A 15829-nucleotide genomic window follows, 5' to 3' on the forward strand; every position below is an offset into this window, starting at 1 on the left:
TGTTAGGTGCAACCAACATTAGGTAGGTTTATTAATTTTTGTTGTAGACGCATTGACACAGACGCCCACACAATTTCAATACACATTCTCTGGAAATACCGCGTATCTGAACGATGAACAGCAATAACATTCCACGGATTTGCAATCGACATTTAGTTTACACGACCTTTTTTGTGTAAAACTACACAGAAAGCTTTCCCAAAAATGGAAAGTTCTACTTTTATATAACTACCTTGTTGGCCCTGGTGATGATACGACAAATTCAATAGTGTAAAGCTAGGATCCATACTATTTGGCGCTGCGGAGATCGTGTGTGAAACAATTGATGCTGAATCCTTGGACATAATCTGTCTCAGTGCACGGACAACAGCGACATATTGGAGGCGAATATCTTATAGCCAAGAAACCAGCACCTACAATCATCGAGCTTTCTAAATTTTACGCACAAATTCTTAGGTCGGTGTAACTTTCGGTATTAGTCAACAATGGTATTCAAAACTGAGGATGTTGTAGAGAAGAGGCCGGTTTGGGCGTCAGCGAGTATATTGCGCGTTTAGCTTTCAATCGGGAACATTTGGCTTTCATTATCGTAAAATGCAGTAATTACAAAATATAGTTGCATCGGTGGCGGCGAAATCCTTCCTTGATCCACAGTGGTGGTTCCAAGTTATGACGAATTATCCATTAACATTTGAGGAAGGAGCAACAAAGGGGAGACACATTAAAGTAACAAAAACGGTCCAATCCATTGAACGAAGGCGACAACTGTAATCTGGGCAGCCTTCATTTTGTCGATTTCGAAATCCGGAGAAGCTTAAATAAAAGCGGGTCGACAACAGCACGTTGAATTAGTAATGGCTACATCGTTTATAGAACATGTCACTCATACGTTTATTTCTTTCTCTAAAATTCAGCTTTAGCAGACCGCCTCTTTGTGTTTGCATTGCGTATTGTACAAAGCGAGTAAACATTTTTCGATTTATTCATAGGTGAAATGTTTTTTGGGAGGGGCACGGTAGCTTATTTCAGTCCGTAGTTTTAGGCTGCGTAAACGAATGTACCTATATAATACTTGGTAAAAATACCAGATGTTTTGGAAGTACTCGTGCATTTCTTGCCGAGACCCAGTTTTATATCTAATCGATACATATAATTATTTAGTACCCACACTTTTATATGTTAATAATACTGTTGTCATTATTTCGTTTGCTGAAAGTACAAGTAGAAGTGTAGTTCGATCTCCATTTCTCTTTCGTTCGTATATTATTATCATATACTGGTCACCATTTTTTGCACACAAAAACAGAATTCATCGCGATCTTCTTCACGCTCATTAACAAAACATCACACTTATGCATTCACTGTGATCTGTGTGCTTATTTTTTGATAAAATAAAAACAGCGAGCCCATCGCGGAAGGACATTTAGCATTCAACAACATAACAGCAAGGCGTAACACCAGCAAACTTCAAATAAAACAAATACCAACGCATATCTGGTAACCTTAATCAACCTGATAAGGTTGAGCTGAAGCTCAACCTTATCAGGTTTCATTTACGGCGCGTCGAAGTATCAGCACCTACATATTTCGAACATATAATATTACAATTAAAGAATTATAGTCTTTGATGGGATAAATCGAAGTCTCATGACAGTCCCACGTATACACGTAAGGAAGTAAGAAGAAACAGCCTCTTCTATTGAAGGACCAGGGTGCTGAGATATATAATAGCACCAAACTGCAAGCGAACTCTTCCTGTTTTACTGCACTATTTCTACAATGGGATTTTTTTCACTTTATTTGAAATGAAAGAAGTTCGTAGCTATAGCTTCTATATATATAATGCTTCGTGTGTGCGTGGGGTTGCCTTGACTTCGATTTTTTGATTCTAAATTACCAATGTTGAATTATACGCAAGAATGTATATACGTAGCAGTATTACACAGTGGGAAAACTATATCAATAATATAGTAGCAGAATCATCATGACTTTGTATTCAAACAAATGTATCTAAAGATATAAATAATACATCATTGGTCCCTGAAGTTCACCAAAACAAAACTGAGCATATCGTTAATACATAAGTAAATATACACAATAACAATTATATGTTGATGGTAAAAACCATCAGAGTAGTAATCCTGTGAAAAATAAACGTGTGCTAACCAATTGAACTAATACAAACCCTTTTCATTAATCTTCGCTTTCTCTAATATTGCTACTAATGAGATTGTAAACAATTACTGACAAAATAAAAAGATAACGAATGTACTTCGTGCCACACACGAGTATTGTAATTGCAATTAATAATACTTATTTTTTTATATAGTCCGCCTCCGTGATAGCCAGGCACACACAGTTAATGGGGCTTTCTGTCAACTGCGCCTAGGCTTTTATGAAATGGCATTTCCGATCTTTCGTGGATGGCTAATTATACCTCAGTGCCCAGTAATCACTTTACCTCTATGTATAAAGTGGACCAATGTGATCATGTCCACAAATCTCAAGCGGCGGTGCAGGAGGTGATGATCGCTCAATTATAATAATGATTGGGAACTAGATGGTGGGCTCTTATTAAGAGGGGAGGAGGCGTTTCCAAAATCGGGTTTCTTGTGTCTGAAGTAATGCCGAAACGAAATCAGTGACATTCCTATACTGCCAATTGCAGAGTGCGCGTAGTAAATACATATCTGTGGTGAAGAGTAACTAATGCTAATAAAAAATGATACCAGTGGCCTGGCTTTTAAATAGAGCTCTTACACTACGCTAAGCTATTACTAATTCTAAACTATTTTGGCTAGCGACTATACTAGAAGAAAAGGTCACTACAAGTGTGCATTGTGGAAGTGTCTCCTAGTCTATATAGACCATTCCAAACGTAGGACGATTAAAAACGTACGATTTGTTTCCTTGGTCAAAATATCAACGTATCTCATAGAGTGATAGGATTTTTTGCTATAATGTACATAAACAGATTGCGATAGTTTGTAACCCTTGGTTATTAAGTAGGCTGTTAACAAAGATAAATCATACGATATGATACGATGGTAATTTCGAATAAGGGTCGCCACTGCAATCCTTTTCGAATCTGAAAACGTAAGAAGCTGTGTATCCTATTCTAGTAGACAACATTCGCAAGTCTCTCACTGCGAGGAGAGACAGCAATGTAGTGGCCTACCGGGCATATATTCCTATATTTTGTTCAAAATTCATATACCACGTAGTTCAGCTAGCGTCTAAGCGACCTCTTTCTTCCTGCTATCTGTAATGCAATTTTACATTTCACGATTCCAGAATATATATTTTTAGGCTTTGTCTATCTATAATGTAAAAAATTTCTCAAGCGTATTCACACAGCCTCTGTTATCAGAGCACAGATATATTGGCTCAATTTGTCACAGCAACAGCAACAGCACCAGCAGTACAAACGCATCGAAGGGGCGCATTTCACTTTCGCATTTAATATTCCTTCTGAGAAATTTTGGAAAAACTGTAATCGAGTTAAATGGATCTATGGCAAGTTACAGCGACGTCAGTTTTTTTTATGTGAAGAATGTCTTAATGGAAATGCAGTTGTATAGAGGCATTCTAGGCAAATTTACTGGTGTTTTTCTTTGGCGCTTTTCTTCACTGTTGCTGTCTACAGACGACATAACAGTTTAGCGATTTCTGATAGGTACTTGTACTAGGTATATGTATGTATATATTCTCGACCCGCTTCTTTCCTCATTGCTTTAATAGATATTAACAACAATTTGGTGAGTTAAGACATTACGTTATCATGTCGAGCTGACTTCAGCTCTTAACTATTTTGCTCCACCGACAGTATTGAATAGACACTTATAAGCCTCATTTTTTTCATATGTATAGATTACTTAGTCCCATATGGTCAGTCACTTGTGTACCGTAAAGTGCCTTTCGATTTCTAGTCGACACCTTTACTGTACGTTCGCTCTTTTCCCCAGGATTCCTCGCAAGTCAATAATCTTCGTTATCTTCAACGACCTGTAAGTGATTCTGATTCTTCCTTGTATGCGTCGTCTATTTCGGACTCGTCAAGTTCACATGTCACTTTTCTGCTGGACGAGTCCGATTGTCCCGGACGCCCAAGCCGCGAAACCACCGCCATGGGAATGAAAGTCGAGCTCCCTGTTTTACAAATGCTTGACTTTGCTTGCCATCTTGTTTCTGTACAGGAGCTAAGTATCGAACAAACTGCGACGGTACGATTGTTGAAGAATAGTTTTCGCCAAGTAAATGCGCTTTATCGCGCGGAGCCTTATTCTAGCTACGCTTTGCCTTTAGGGCTTTCTTTTGTCGCTCACGCTCCTCCTGAAACCGCAATAACAGTTCTTTAAGGGTCGTATCCAGAGGCTCTCACTTATGACACACAAGCTGATACGAAATTTCATACGTTATAATTGCTATTTTTGTCTCACTAAATTGACAAGTTTGTCCTTAGCACCTCTAATCACGGTAAATAATATTTGAAAGTTCGAAGCCATAGTAGAACAAACCGCTTCTAAAATATCATTATTGTTTCAGTAATTAATTTTTAAGAATTGAGTAAATTATATCAGTGAATAGCAAACACAGTTGTATGTCCAACACACTTGTTCAAGGCATGAAAGTGGAACATCGACTTCCTCCGTGTGTTAGCGGGACTCCCATACTCAGTCATAGACAAAAAGTAACTATAGGATCAGTCGGTAGATTATTGTTTCCAAGTACCTTCTCTTTTTTGGCAATTTGTCTTTCATGCTCGCGAACAAGATCTTCACGCTTTAACTCTAGGTCAACAACCTGCAAATTGATGAACGGGTGCAAACAAAAAAACAAACAGCATTTAGCGCATTTGTATTGACCCAGGTAATCCGTGTTCTAGCCTTTTTGATGATTAAATAATTTAGTCTCTAGCAAACTGTCCCTCAGAATAATTATTACCTGCTGAATGAACGCATCCTCTTCAAGGTTGTCACCTGCATGTTTTAGACACTCAAGTAGTTCAAACGCGGAGGGATAACGCTTGCGCAGTTCCGCCTGTAACCCAATCATTTTGGTGGTAGTACTTTGGTTAAAGCGAAGCGAAGCTAATCATGCCAGAATGTGCTCACTAGTGATTAGTGATTTCTTTATAAGTACGTCAGCGTATTTTACAAAAGTACACTTTGAGATTATTAGTGGTTTTCTCCAATGTAGAGGTTGTATTTTTGATCGAAATAGTTCCGCACAACATTGCGCAATGAATTGTAAGAACTGACAGTTATGCTGACAGCTAAAGGCTACCATCACTCTGCCCTTAAACGACTCACTTTGCTAATCGAATGTGATCCAAGTGTAGAGTCGATTAGCACCACGCCAACTTTGAACAGCACCCGGATACCTGAAAGAAGGGCTCTTATTTAAATAAATTTGTATCTTCCTTTCCGTCTGTGCTCGATGAAAACCGGGTTCGGTAATCATTAGCGTCCAAGTTTGTGTTTCAAATGCTATGTAATATTATATCATAGTTGATGTATTGCACGTCACTGTTGTATGCATCGGGGAAAATCGCGAAGGCAGTCGAGCTATTTCTATGCATGTGGAAGGGTAACAGCATGAAACAAAATGTGATAAAAGCTACCTTCACAAAGGAACATGTCAAAAACTCGTAGCACACAAGGCCATGGTAAAGTTCGCGTGAATACACAGAGGAACCACTCCGTCATAACAAGCATCGGACCCACCTGTTAAAGAAAAGTTAAACAGGTTAGGAAATCTTCACTCAGATATCGTTGCATAATTAGCAGCATTTGAAAAAAGTCAATTTTTTTAAACCATATATATTTGCAGTGAGCTAATGTTTGATGCCAAATAAGAACAATCAAAAAGTAAAAAATAGCGTTGCGTTGGAAACAACAAAACTAGTCAGATGCATTTTATACATGTATTATATAGATGTAAACATTTCGAAACTCACTTCAAGTTTTGTGAGCTGATGATATGCTTGTGGTGAAAATTTCCTAAGAAGCCCAAAGAGGATTAGACCATCTAGTTGGATGGTTTCCTGAAACCGTAAACATAGATAAATAAATAAATACATCGCTAACTAAGCCGAGAAATTTGTTATAACTATGTCTAGTGGCTGCACAACCCGACAGAAAAGGTTCTTGAATTTGAAGTGAAGCCAAAAAAGAAATTAAGTAGCCTTGGATTTGATTCGATTTTTCGAAGAAAATTTCAGAACCAATCAATCGCACAGAATAAAGACATAATAAAGCTGCCTTTCAACTTGCCAGGCCCGGACTGTAATATCCATTGAGGTACTTATCGCATATTTCGACAAAGGAGAAAAAAGCGTCCTCGGTTGGCATGTGCATCAAAAGGAGAGACGCTACCGGGGCTTGCGCCTGACAGTACCCTGAAAAATAAAGATGTAGTAAAATCAACAGTGTACACTGAATCGTAATGATTGCCTTACCAAAACATTAGTTTTCTACGTCATATTTAAGGACAGCCTAACTCTGCACTTTTTCAACTAGGTAGTAGATCTTCATTAAGAAATTAGATTGAGGTATAGTAATTGTATTATTAAAAATTGACATTAAACTAACCATCTTCTGCCTAGGTGAATCGTAGTAGTTTTACAGGCCGGCAACTATTTTACTTAAGATTTAATAGCGGAAGAACAAAATAAAAAAGAGAAAACACGATTCCAGTGCTCACCGACTTCAGGCCTCAAAATTGAGTATGCTTTCAGTAGCCGAAACAATTCCTGCTGGCCGAGATTCTCCTGAAAATGGAACATTTAAAAATACACCATCCACATAAAGGCAGCCTTTCTAAGGAAGCTATATTTTTTTAAACATGGCCCCTTAGAGAAAATCGTTGTCTAGGGATCTCTGCTGGAGACAACATTTATTCATAGAATTGAATTATTTTGCACGTATCCTTTCACGTAACAACATGTGTACAGTGAAGCTTTACATAAACATAACAAAACCAATGTAACAAAGAAAACAATGTTGCCAGCTCACACCTTTTTCATAAAGATCTCGTGCTGCGGAAATTGTCGATGCAAATCTTTTCGAATGTCTTCCACGTGACTAGGATCCCCGCTCTGAGCATCCAGTTGCTCGAATAAGCCCTGAAAACCATTTTTCTCTTTAAATTAGGTAACACATCATAAGTAGCCGCACACAACAAATAGACGCTTATACACGACGAAATCAAATATATAAGGTTTTCTCTAGGTCATACTAAATGCATATATAGAAAAGAAAGGTTGTAAATTTCGATAACATTTCTGACAAAATTTAGCAGTCAAGTTGAAAAGATATACATAACAAAACGCTATTTAAATACTACAACCAATAAGCAAGCCACTGGGTAAACAACTAGCTCAAGGTGAATCAAGGTCAAATCATGACAGATGAAAAATTCGCTAGAGGTCACAAAAAACAAAATGAAAGGAGTACGGTGATCTTTTAGTTCTAAAGTTGTACCAGAACCACTGTTAAAAGCTTCACTCGCCTTCCGTTTTTCTTTCCGAAATTGTCCTCCACAAAGATACTGCCACGCACTCATGCGCATAGAAGAAGGAATGCCTTTTCGACAGCGATCTCGAACCTAGACAAGACGCAGGAATATATATAAAATTCAATTTTCGATGACTTAAACCTTACGAGAGCCAATATCATTTCTCACGTAACACTAAAAAAATTAGCGTGGACGACTTTACATGCACTTTGATAACCACTTACAGATCCTTAAGAAATTCCCATCTAAAAAGGATTCTGCTCTACCTCCAATCCTGCATAAATAACTGATCATCACCTTGGAAAACTTCTTCGAAGTGAACAAATCCCAGTTTTCTAACATGTGGCGCCATTTTAGCTCACGCCGTCGGATTACCTCTGGTGGTAGCTTACTGACCAGGTTCCTGGAATATTAAGCACACATACCAGAAATATAGTAATCATTAGACTGACTTGTTAGAGTTGTGATAAGACTAGTTATTAAAAGGGAAATTGTTAAGCTGGGGAATTATTAGGGTATGCATTTTTTATAGCAGCCACAGAAGGCAATTTTAACGGTTTGATTCCTTTAATCTGCAAGGCCTTTTATTGGTTCAACTGCTACATACAACAGAACAAGTGTGTAAACAACTGCACATCTTGCCCTAAAAATAATCCACCATAGCTTTTTTTTTACACACATCTTTACAATGTCTGCTGAACAAAAGATCCTATGTGACCAATTTTCATATTTTACGACGTAATCATAAAAATCTTCGAAATTAAACAAGAAGTTCTATTATCAAAGACATACAGTTCACATAAGATACACAAGCTGAAAATTAGCGAAATGTTTTTCACGTCAACATGTATTAGTCGCGAAAAGAAAAAAATCAAATTGACTCCAGTGGAAAAAGAAGTAAATGTCAAACTGTTTAATGTCATCGTTTGCAAAGAAACCGCCGCGTTTCTCCTTGAGCGAATTTTCGCCATTATACTTTGTGTGATACTTGCTCATTCGGCGGTGACTTATAGGACACTTAGACCAGCAAACATACCAAGCGGCGCTAAGAACGTCGAAAGACAATTTGCATTTCCTTCCATCTTTCCAGATTTTGAGTTTTAGTATAAACAAGCTTCACTATGAAATTCAAATAAAGCCGTGTCTTATACTCATATCAGAAATATGACGAGAAAGAGGCGAAAAGTTGAAGATCTGCTTTTCACAAAAAATGCTATTTGCTAAAGATTAAGATGAATTTCCACATATACTGATTCAAGTACGAATGTGTATCCTACACTAGACAAACGATTGAAACTGGTGCTCGGCCATCTGAGACCATTATGGATCCAAACAAATATATATATATATATAGACATTTTTAGCCGTATAGCTTCAACTATTACATTATCTTGCCGTTTCGGTCTTTAAACGAACCGCGATCAATACGACCATATATGTGAGAGTAGTCAATGCTGTTTATAGAAAAGGATCTGCAATGGCCGTAGCTTACTCGCAACTGTCATACCTGATAGTCATACCCGATCTGCAAGGCCGGTTCAGATTTTTACGAACTATAATTTTTTCCGTGGTGTACAGTCAATCAGTGTTACCTAGCTTCTTACATCACACTCATTTAAATACCAAACCCATATTTAAGAAACTCCATATATAAAAAAATATTTCACTCAACGTCCTTAATATTCGAAATAAATAAGCTTTCGAACAAATGGAGCAAAAAATTGGATTCCCAATAGTCGCTTTTAAAAAACAGTTTTATTAGCTAAAGTTTCTTTTATCATAAGCATGACTCTCCTTTTGTCACTATTCACGATGGTAAAACTTGTAGGCGTGAAGACTAGCGTCCAGTTGTTGATTCAGTTGATGTGGCACAGATCGTTCACAAGGCAGCCCTAACACGAGAAGTACTACTAGAAAAAGCAACAACAAAATGTGCTTTACAATTAGATAAAGAAATAAATCTTATTAAAAACTGCATGCAATCATTGTATAATTCAGGACACTATTTAATTCTGTATTAATAGTTCATACATGATTCGTGAGGACCGAGCTTTTGTGATCGCGCGAATCCACTGTGCCGACTGTCTAACTTGACAAATCAGCGTGTAGAAATTGATAATTGAGAATCTTGTCTCTGATTTATTAATTACGCTGTAACCCAGTCGACATTGAAAAATCATGGCGATGAAAAATAGCAGTGGTACATTCTATGGCTTGATGACGCCCACCAATGTGCCAACTATAATTACAGGGCTTTTGTGCTAATTTATCCTTGCCAGTTTGTAGTCCAAAAGCTTCTCCAGTCATTCGTTCACTTACTCTGAACATTTACTATCATCTGCTGTAGATAATGATAAGTTGTATTTACTGTTAACTACTCTAAATATCTTACGTTATTCTTCTACTTGTTTAATGTTTATGTTCTACTATGAGCAATTACTGTTAGTTCTTGAATCATAACGCAGACAATATTATAGTAAATTGGAGATGATGAACTCGGCCATTCCTAAGCGGTACCCGACCAATCGAAATTAAATAGTTTAAGGGTTGATGCGCAGTATCTGTCATGACATGGTACATAATAATTTCACTAACATTGATATTACTGTGCTTGAAACGATAAACCGAGAAACACAGATCTTATCATAAGATCATCTGCAAAAATTTAATCCAAGTGCTGCACTATCTACCTTTGCAAAATTAAATAAAAATCTCCCTTGCATCAACTATTGTTTTACAGTAGCTTGGGCTATAGTTAGTAGTATAACGAGAACACTCGGAGAAAACCTAACAGAAGGGGATTAGATGGCAGTGAAAGAATATTACTAAAAAGGGCTTTTTGCCTTATCTTTATGCAGATAGTACATTGTGAAGGTACTTCAACCATAACGTTTATTGAAAAACTGACTAGTGACAAAAGTCTTATGATAAAAATGTTAAGGGTAATGACAAATCTGCTGATGAATCATATCCTGCTGTTCTGCATGTCAATTATACGTTCAACGAAATGTAACTATTGGTAAACGAAACTTGGCATCCTTTTAGATACCGTACTACCATACTATTTCATACATTTATCACCTCTTTTACATAACTTTGAGATCAGGACAGACTTATTTTATCAAAGTAGATTGACTTTGAAAAATTTACCCATTATCCTTTTAACTAAGTCACAGGTGTTTTTTAGGCACATAAATGTGTCGACAGCTACTGCCTAGCGTAGGGTAAGTTCTGCGTCGCACATTTTTACAAAACAACCCGGCTTACATAGTAATGACATAATCAACATTTTTTTAGCAATTAAATACGTTTGCTTATCTTGTTTGCAAAAAGGATACGTAAATGGCTATATAAAATTACGGCGGTAATGACAGCCTGCTTGACGTATCACCGATGCTGCTAAATATTGTTTCAGCCGCAGCCGCTTGTCCTCAAGCGGATATTAATATATATATAAAAGTATTCCATCTACTTCTAAGGACACTAAGTCTGTACCCACGATGTACCTGAGTCCTGTCGTTCCCCTGCGCTGTTTGAGTAACTCCGCCACCAGCACTGATAACTTTTAGAGTAGATCACGTGGATCACAGAAGACGAAACGGTAAAAACATTTACGGGCCAAACCCACGTACGTTACACAAGCGGGAATTTGAACTTACCATAGTTAAATTCAACTACTGCTCGTATATTAGTTTGAAATTGCTTGATAACTTGAGAATAATTTTGAAAAGCATGGACCATTAATGACCCAATGCATGAGCGAAAATATTGTTGTATTTTATGCCAAACACAGTACTGTTTCATTCCGCCAAGGCAAAGATACATATCCTTCAAAGAACAAACACTGCTAAAATAATACGTGCAGGCTGCGAAATTAGATCAATTTAGGTTCTCTTTGTGAGACGCCTGCATTGCTCAGATCTTTCATTCGATTGACATTATCTAACTTTTAGATGACGGGAACAGAGACAGCCTCTGTCGTTCACTATAAGCGTCCACTGATTAAGATGACTGAATAAGTTGATTAAGTAAAACTGATTTTGACACATTCTGGTAGACCGTATGTTACTATAAATCATGCCTTATGTTAACGATGCTACCTTTTTCTATCATAGTTTCAGAAGTTGAACGTAATAATAGGGAGACCTAACACTAAAGAGCTTAACTTAAAAACGGTAACACACGATCAGTGGCACTGTCTGCAAAACTATCAAGCTTTCGCCGAAGGTTAAACGATATATATGACACGATTAGAATGATTTTCGGGTGGTAGAGACGTTTGTCTACCCCAATGGAGTATTCTGCAAGTTCTTGTTAGGAATTGACTCCGACAAGGAAACGAACACCAACTTAAAATACGCAACATTTAAATTGGTAACACCTATCTTAATGATGATAATACACATGTATTTTGCCTGTTTTGCTTGCCCGTCTGAACCGCTTTTATACGACACTGTGCTGGAGAGGAAAAATTGCTTGCCTAATCATGAATTTAACCAGGCCGCTTTATTGGCCTAATAACGCAATCAATATAGATTTGTATCTCACAACAAAAAATACCCAATGCAGCATGACCATTTACATTCCGGAAAACAACAGTACCATACTGGAGGCCCGTACCAAAACAGTCACTTAATCAGTGGAACAGTACACAAGGCTGTCCATGTCCAAAGTGCGCTTCAACATTTCGAACATAACTTGCGTTAATAGTGCGCGCTAAAGCAGCAACAAGACTTCAAGTTTTTTTTTAGCGTACAATGTACGAAACACGCTGCAAGGAGTTGAACTGCTTACATTTGGTTTGATACTCTATTTTAGATATTTTAATTAAGAGAAAGTCTGCTAATCTTAAACAAAATTCGATTACCAATTCGTATTGCCATTTAATTAGATTCTGAAAAAATCTAACCTACATTAAAGCTGACTGCTTGACTGAATTAAGATCAAGCTTTACTCATGGACTCTTAGAGTTATATATCATATAGCGTCCAAACTCGAATTTATAAATGAACGACGTACACAGTATCACAAAACAACCACAAGTAACCGACGTGTAAGGTGAATACGGCCTGCATACCACAAGAAAAAAATTCAGTTTCAGTACGTTGGCATTCGAAGGACACTGGTCACTCTGCGAAAATACCGTGTTGAACCAACTTCATCATTTAGCATCGTGGCTATGATATGAGCGTGCACAGTCAGTAAAGTACTTCTAGACAGCCTTTCTTTGTAGAAAGTCTAGCTGCAAGTAAAAGAGATCACAAAATCACCTGAAGTTGATCTCGGTAATTTCACAGCAATGCCAAGCTGAATCTGTAAGAAAAATCACGAGAGCCATATGAAGTATAGACCAAAGAATAGATTGCAGCGAAGCAACAGATCAGTGGTGGATCAACCACGATAAACCCGCGAAACGTATGGCGAACCGGATTTAGCTCAAATCGTTATTGTTGGCAATTTCCATCAACAACGTTTACCCTTCTCCCAACATCTAAACCCTTGGGATTTTCTTGACGAACATAGTTTTCTAACTATTTGCTTTTCTCTACATGTGTGAATTTCAAGCAGCAACAAACTACATCTCATTTCATCCAACTCTGTTCCTTTACAAACCGAGATTTCGAGACATGCTACAGTCGATAAACTGCTCAGAGCGAACACAATTACAGCCAGCTCTCATCGCCATTGATGATGGACATCTGCAGCTGTTAACAGGCTTTATTAAGGCTTCTCAAAATAATAACAGGTGATGGACCAGCTGTGGACAGAGTCGATTGGTGACACTGATATGTCCACAGTGTTAATTTAATTGCTATCAGGGATACTTAGACAGTGAATGGTAGTACCGCCACCCAATAAACAAGTCCGAACGGACCTGCTCTTCCTCTGCCACGATCAGCTGACATTTGCTAACGGCGGCGGCAGCGGCAGAAGTCATTCCTACTCGGAAGTGCTACCCCCTGCAACTGCCTGATCAAATCGCGTAGCTTCTTAGCAATACTACTCCGCTATTAAATTACTCTTCGTGTCTTACGCTGATTATACTGACTTATCTATTTCTATTCCCGCTAATGCAATCTTCACCGACCTGAAATTTCAAGTCTGTCCGAAGTCGGACTAACTTTGTGCCACTATAACACGCATGGCAAGCTTGGATTTCGGTTGTTTGCGCTTGAATCAAGGCTGCTTGTTGTTAATTAACCCATTCCATATTTACACCACTTGTTCCGTTTTAGGCTATTAGCACTTAGCTATTCAATTGCTTGCTATAATGGGGTTTCTGTAATAGAATACGAACCTGACATCGGTGGTCGCATGTTGCGAACCAAAAAAACCGTATTTGTCAGGCTGCTCCTGCTCTTGAGGTTCTTCAATACCTTCGAGATCTTCACTTTGCTCCTCGATGTCCATAGCTGGCATGAGTCGCCACGGCTTTCTCTCAAGGGTTTTGATCGGCAGTAGTTCACACAGTTAACGATTATCCATTTGTAAACAGTTCTGTAAACAGTTCCTGAAGAGCACTACACTGCACCGGAGTTACAGACAGATCTACAGCGGTACACTCAATGGCAGTATAAGACACGGATACTAAAAGTAATGATGTATAGTATATATACATACAGGAACACTGTTTAACACTCTCTTTTCCACTGTCACAACATCACAGATTGGAGCGAAACAAATATTAAGCACTGACACATTATTACTAACACAGTATTAAATAGTATGAGGTAACACCCGCAGCGATCCAGCAGAAACAATACAGTTGTAATAGCAGCGAACCAGTCAACTTTGGTAGGCTCTCCGACTTGCTCACACACTCGTACACAGTCATGCAGGCAACCACTCGCTCACTGACTGACTAACGACTTCAAATAGACAGTAGGTACCGAGTAATAGCGGCATGGCCGCAACCAAGATTATAATGTGAACTAAGTGACTTGTCGAACACTATTGAATCCGCCTCTTTCGTCTGCTATTGTTTTCCTCTGGAAGTCGCCGTTTTATCGTGATAATCAATGGACATAACAGACATGCTTCTGTGGGCAATTGAACCAATGGTGACTGTTGCAACAGTGATGTTTCCTTAACCACTCACGATAATAGTAATCTCATTGGCAAGCCATCTTTACTGAGCCACCATCTTTCACAGGCCTTTAAACGCATGAACGAATTCCCATTGAATGCAGTTGGCTGTTTGTTAACGGGTCTACGTAGAGAGGGCGGCTGCGAAGATGCGGAAAGGGTTACATAATTCGATGCGTCCAACAAAACCAAAGGATTAAATGAAATCGATTTCTTATAATTGGACATTCGTATTACGGTAAAAACGTTACATAGGCATTCGGTGGCTAATATTAGATCATTTAGAGTGTGATTGTTCTTACATGAAAGGAAACTTTACAAGAAGCTTTTTAACGTAAAAACTTGTCCAGATTGGCACACATCTTGGTTAACGATTGGTCAAGATTAACTGAAATCGCGAAGTATATTTTGGCTGTGGTGTGCGACTTTAGTGCATACAATCGTGGAAGAAGCTAAGCCAAAGCAAAAGCAGTTTAGGAAATGTAAGCGTTAATCATATCAGTTGTTAATGGAACATCAGACTTGACTCGCGGGCTTTGCCCTCCTTCACCTGCCATAAATGGCTGGAGAAAAGTTCATTTCGTATAATTTTCAGTTTACTGTTGACACGCTTGACCAAAGGCAAGCGTTACGTTGTCTTACTTGCAGTTATTTTGTCATTCCATATTCATTACATTGTTTTTCTGATGCTGATGACGTTTCTCCTATATCCGTCACTGCAAATGTCCCATCAACATGCTCTAATTACTTCTGGATTCTTTAAAAACAAGACAATAAGATATAAACTAAAAATTCGGCAAGTAGCGACTGCCTCGCCCCTATTGAACCGACTAAAACCGACGAGTAACTACTACGAAATCTAAGTCATTGTAGAGGTGGGAAAAGTAACAAATTCAGATAGCAATGCATGTTAGATAGCGTGTATTAATGTCTAACTAAAACACGGCCTATGTGTGAACATAGCGTATCAAGCGTACACATCGTTAAACTGATATTATAATCATAAGCATTTGGTACAATTAAGTTTGAAAAAGCCGGGCTGTCGTCGTCTTGAGCAGATTATGATTTATTTTTAACCTGTCACAAAGGATAGTACAATAGAGTACCATAAATACACTTCTATGGTTAGTGAAAAGAGAACATCAAGAATAATATATATTACAACATTGAATACAGTTTCCAGTAATTTATCGTAACTTCATTATTTATCTCAATAATTGTGGCC

At 38.1% G+C, this 15829-nt stretch overlaps 1 protein-coding gene across 3 annotated transcripts; it reads right to left on the minus strand.

The window, feature by feature from the left end:
* LOC111253023 (TBC1 domain family member 10A-like) lies at positions 1 to 14687 on the minus strand. Of its 3 annotated transcripts, none has more exons than XR_015330015.1 (12): positions 13817 to 14687; positions 7816 to 7921; positions 7513 to 7608; positions 7019 to 7126; positions 6706 to 6772; positions 6276 to 6400; positions 5960 to 6046; positions 5624 to 5726; positions 5313 to 5383; positions 4945 to 5040; positions 4614 to 4803; positions 1 to 4332 (listed from the first exon to the last, which is right to left on the minus strand). XR_015330015.1 is itself a non-coding variant. In XM_022811815.2 (12 exons), the coding sequence occupies exons 1-12, from the start codon at positions 13936 to 13938 to the stop codon at positions 4285 to 4287; spliced, it is 1101 nt and encodes a 366-aa protein (XP_022667550.1). In that variant the 5' UTR covers positions 13939 to 14687; the 3' UTR covers positions 1 to 4284. The 3 variants fall into 3 exon arrangements, 2 of the variants coding, with proteins under 2 accessions (XP_022667550.1, XP_022667551.1); XM_022811815.2 differs by having other exon boundaries at positions 4732 to 4803; XM_022811816.2 differs by lacking the exon at positions 4614 to 4803.
* Between the last annotated feature and the right edge of the window lie 1142 nt (positions 14688 to 15829).

The sequence above is a fragment of the Varroa destructor genome, unplaced genomic scaffold (genome assembly GCF_002443255.2).
Source record: "Varroa destructor unplaced genomic scaffold, Vdes_3.0 BEIS01000006.1, whole genome shotgun sequence".
Classification (NCBI taxonomy): Eukaryota; Metazoa; Arthropoda; class Arachnida; order Mesostigmata; family Varroidae; genus Varroa; species Varroa destructor.

Coding starts and splice junctions, on each gene's coding strand:
- LOC111253023 (XM_022811815.2), bottom strand. CDS start 13,938: ATGCCAGCTATGGACATCGAGGAGCAAAGTGAAGATCTCGAAGGTATT. Junction 6,401..6,705: donor AATTTTGAGGCCTGAAGTCG/GTGAGCACTGGA, acceptor TTTATTTTTCAG/GGTACTGTCAGGCGCAAGCC. Junction 5,384..5,623: donor TGACATGTTCCTTTGTGAAG/GTAGCTTTTATC, acceptor CCCTTCTTTCAG/GTATCCGGGTGCTGTTCAAA.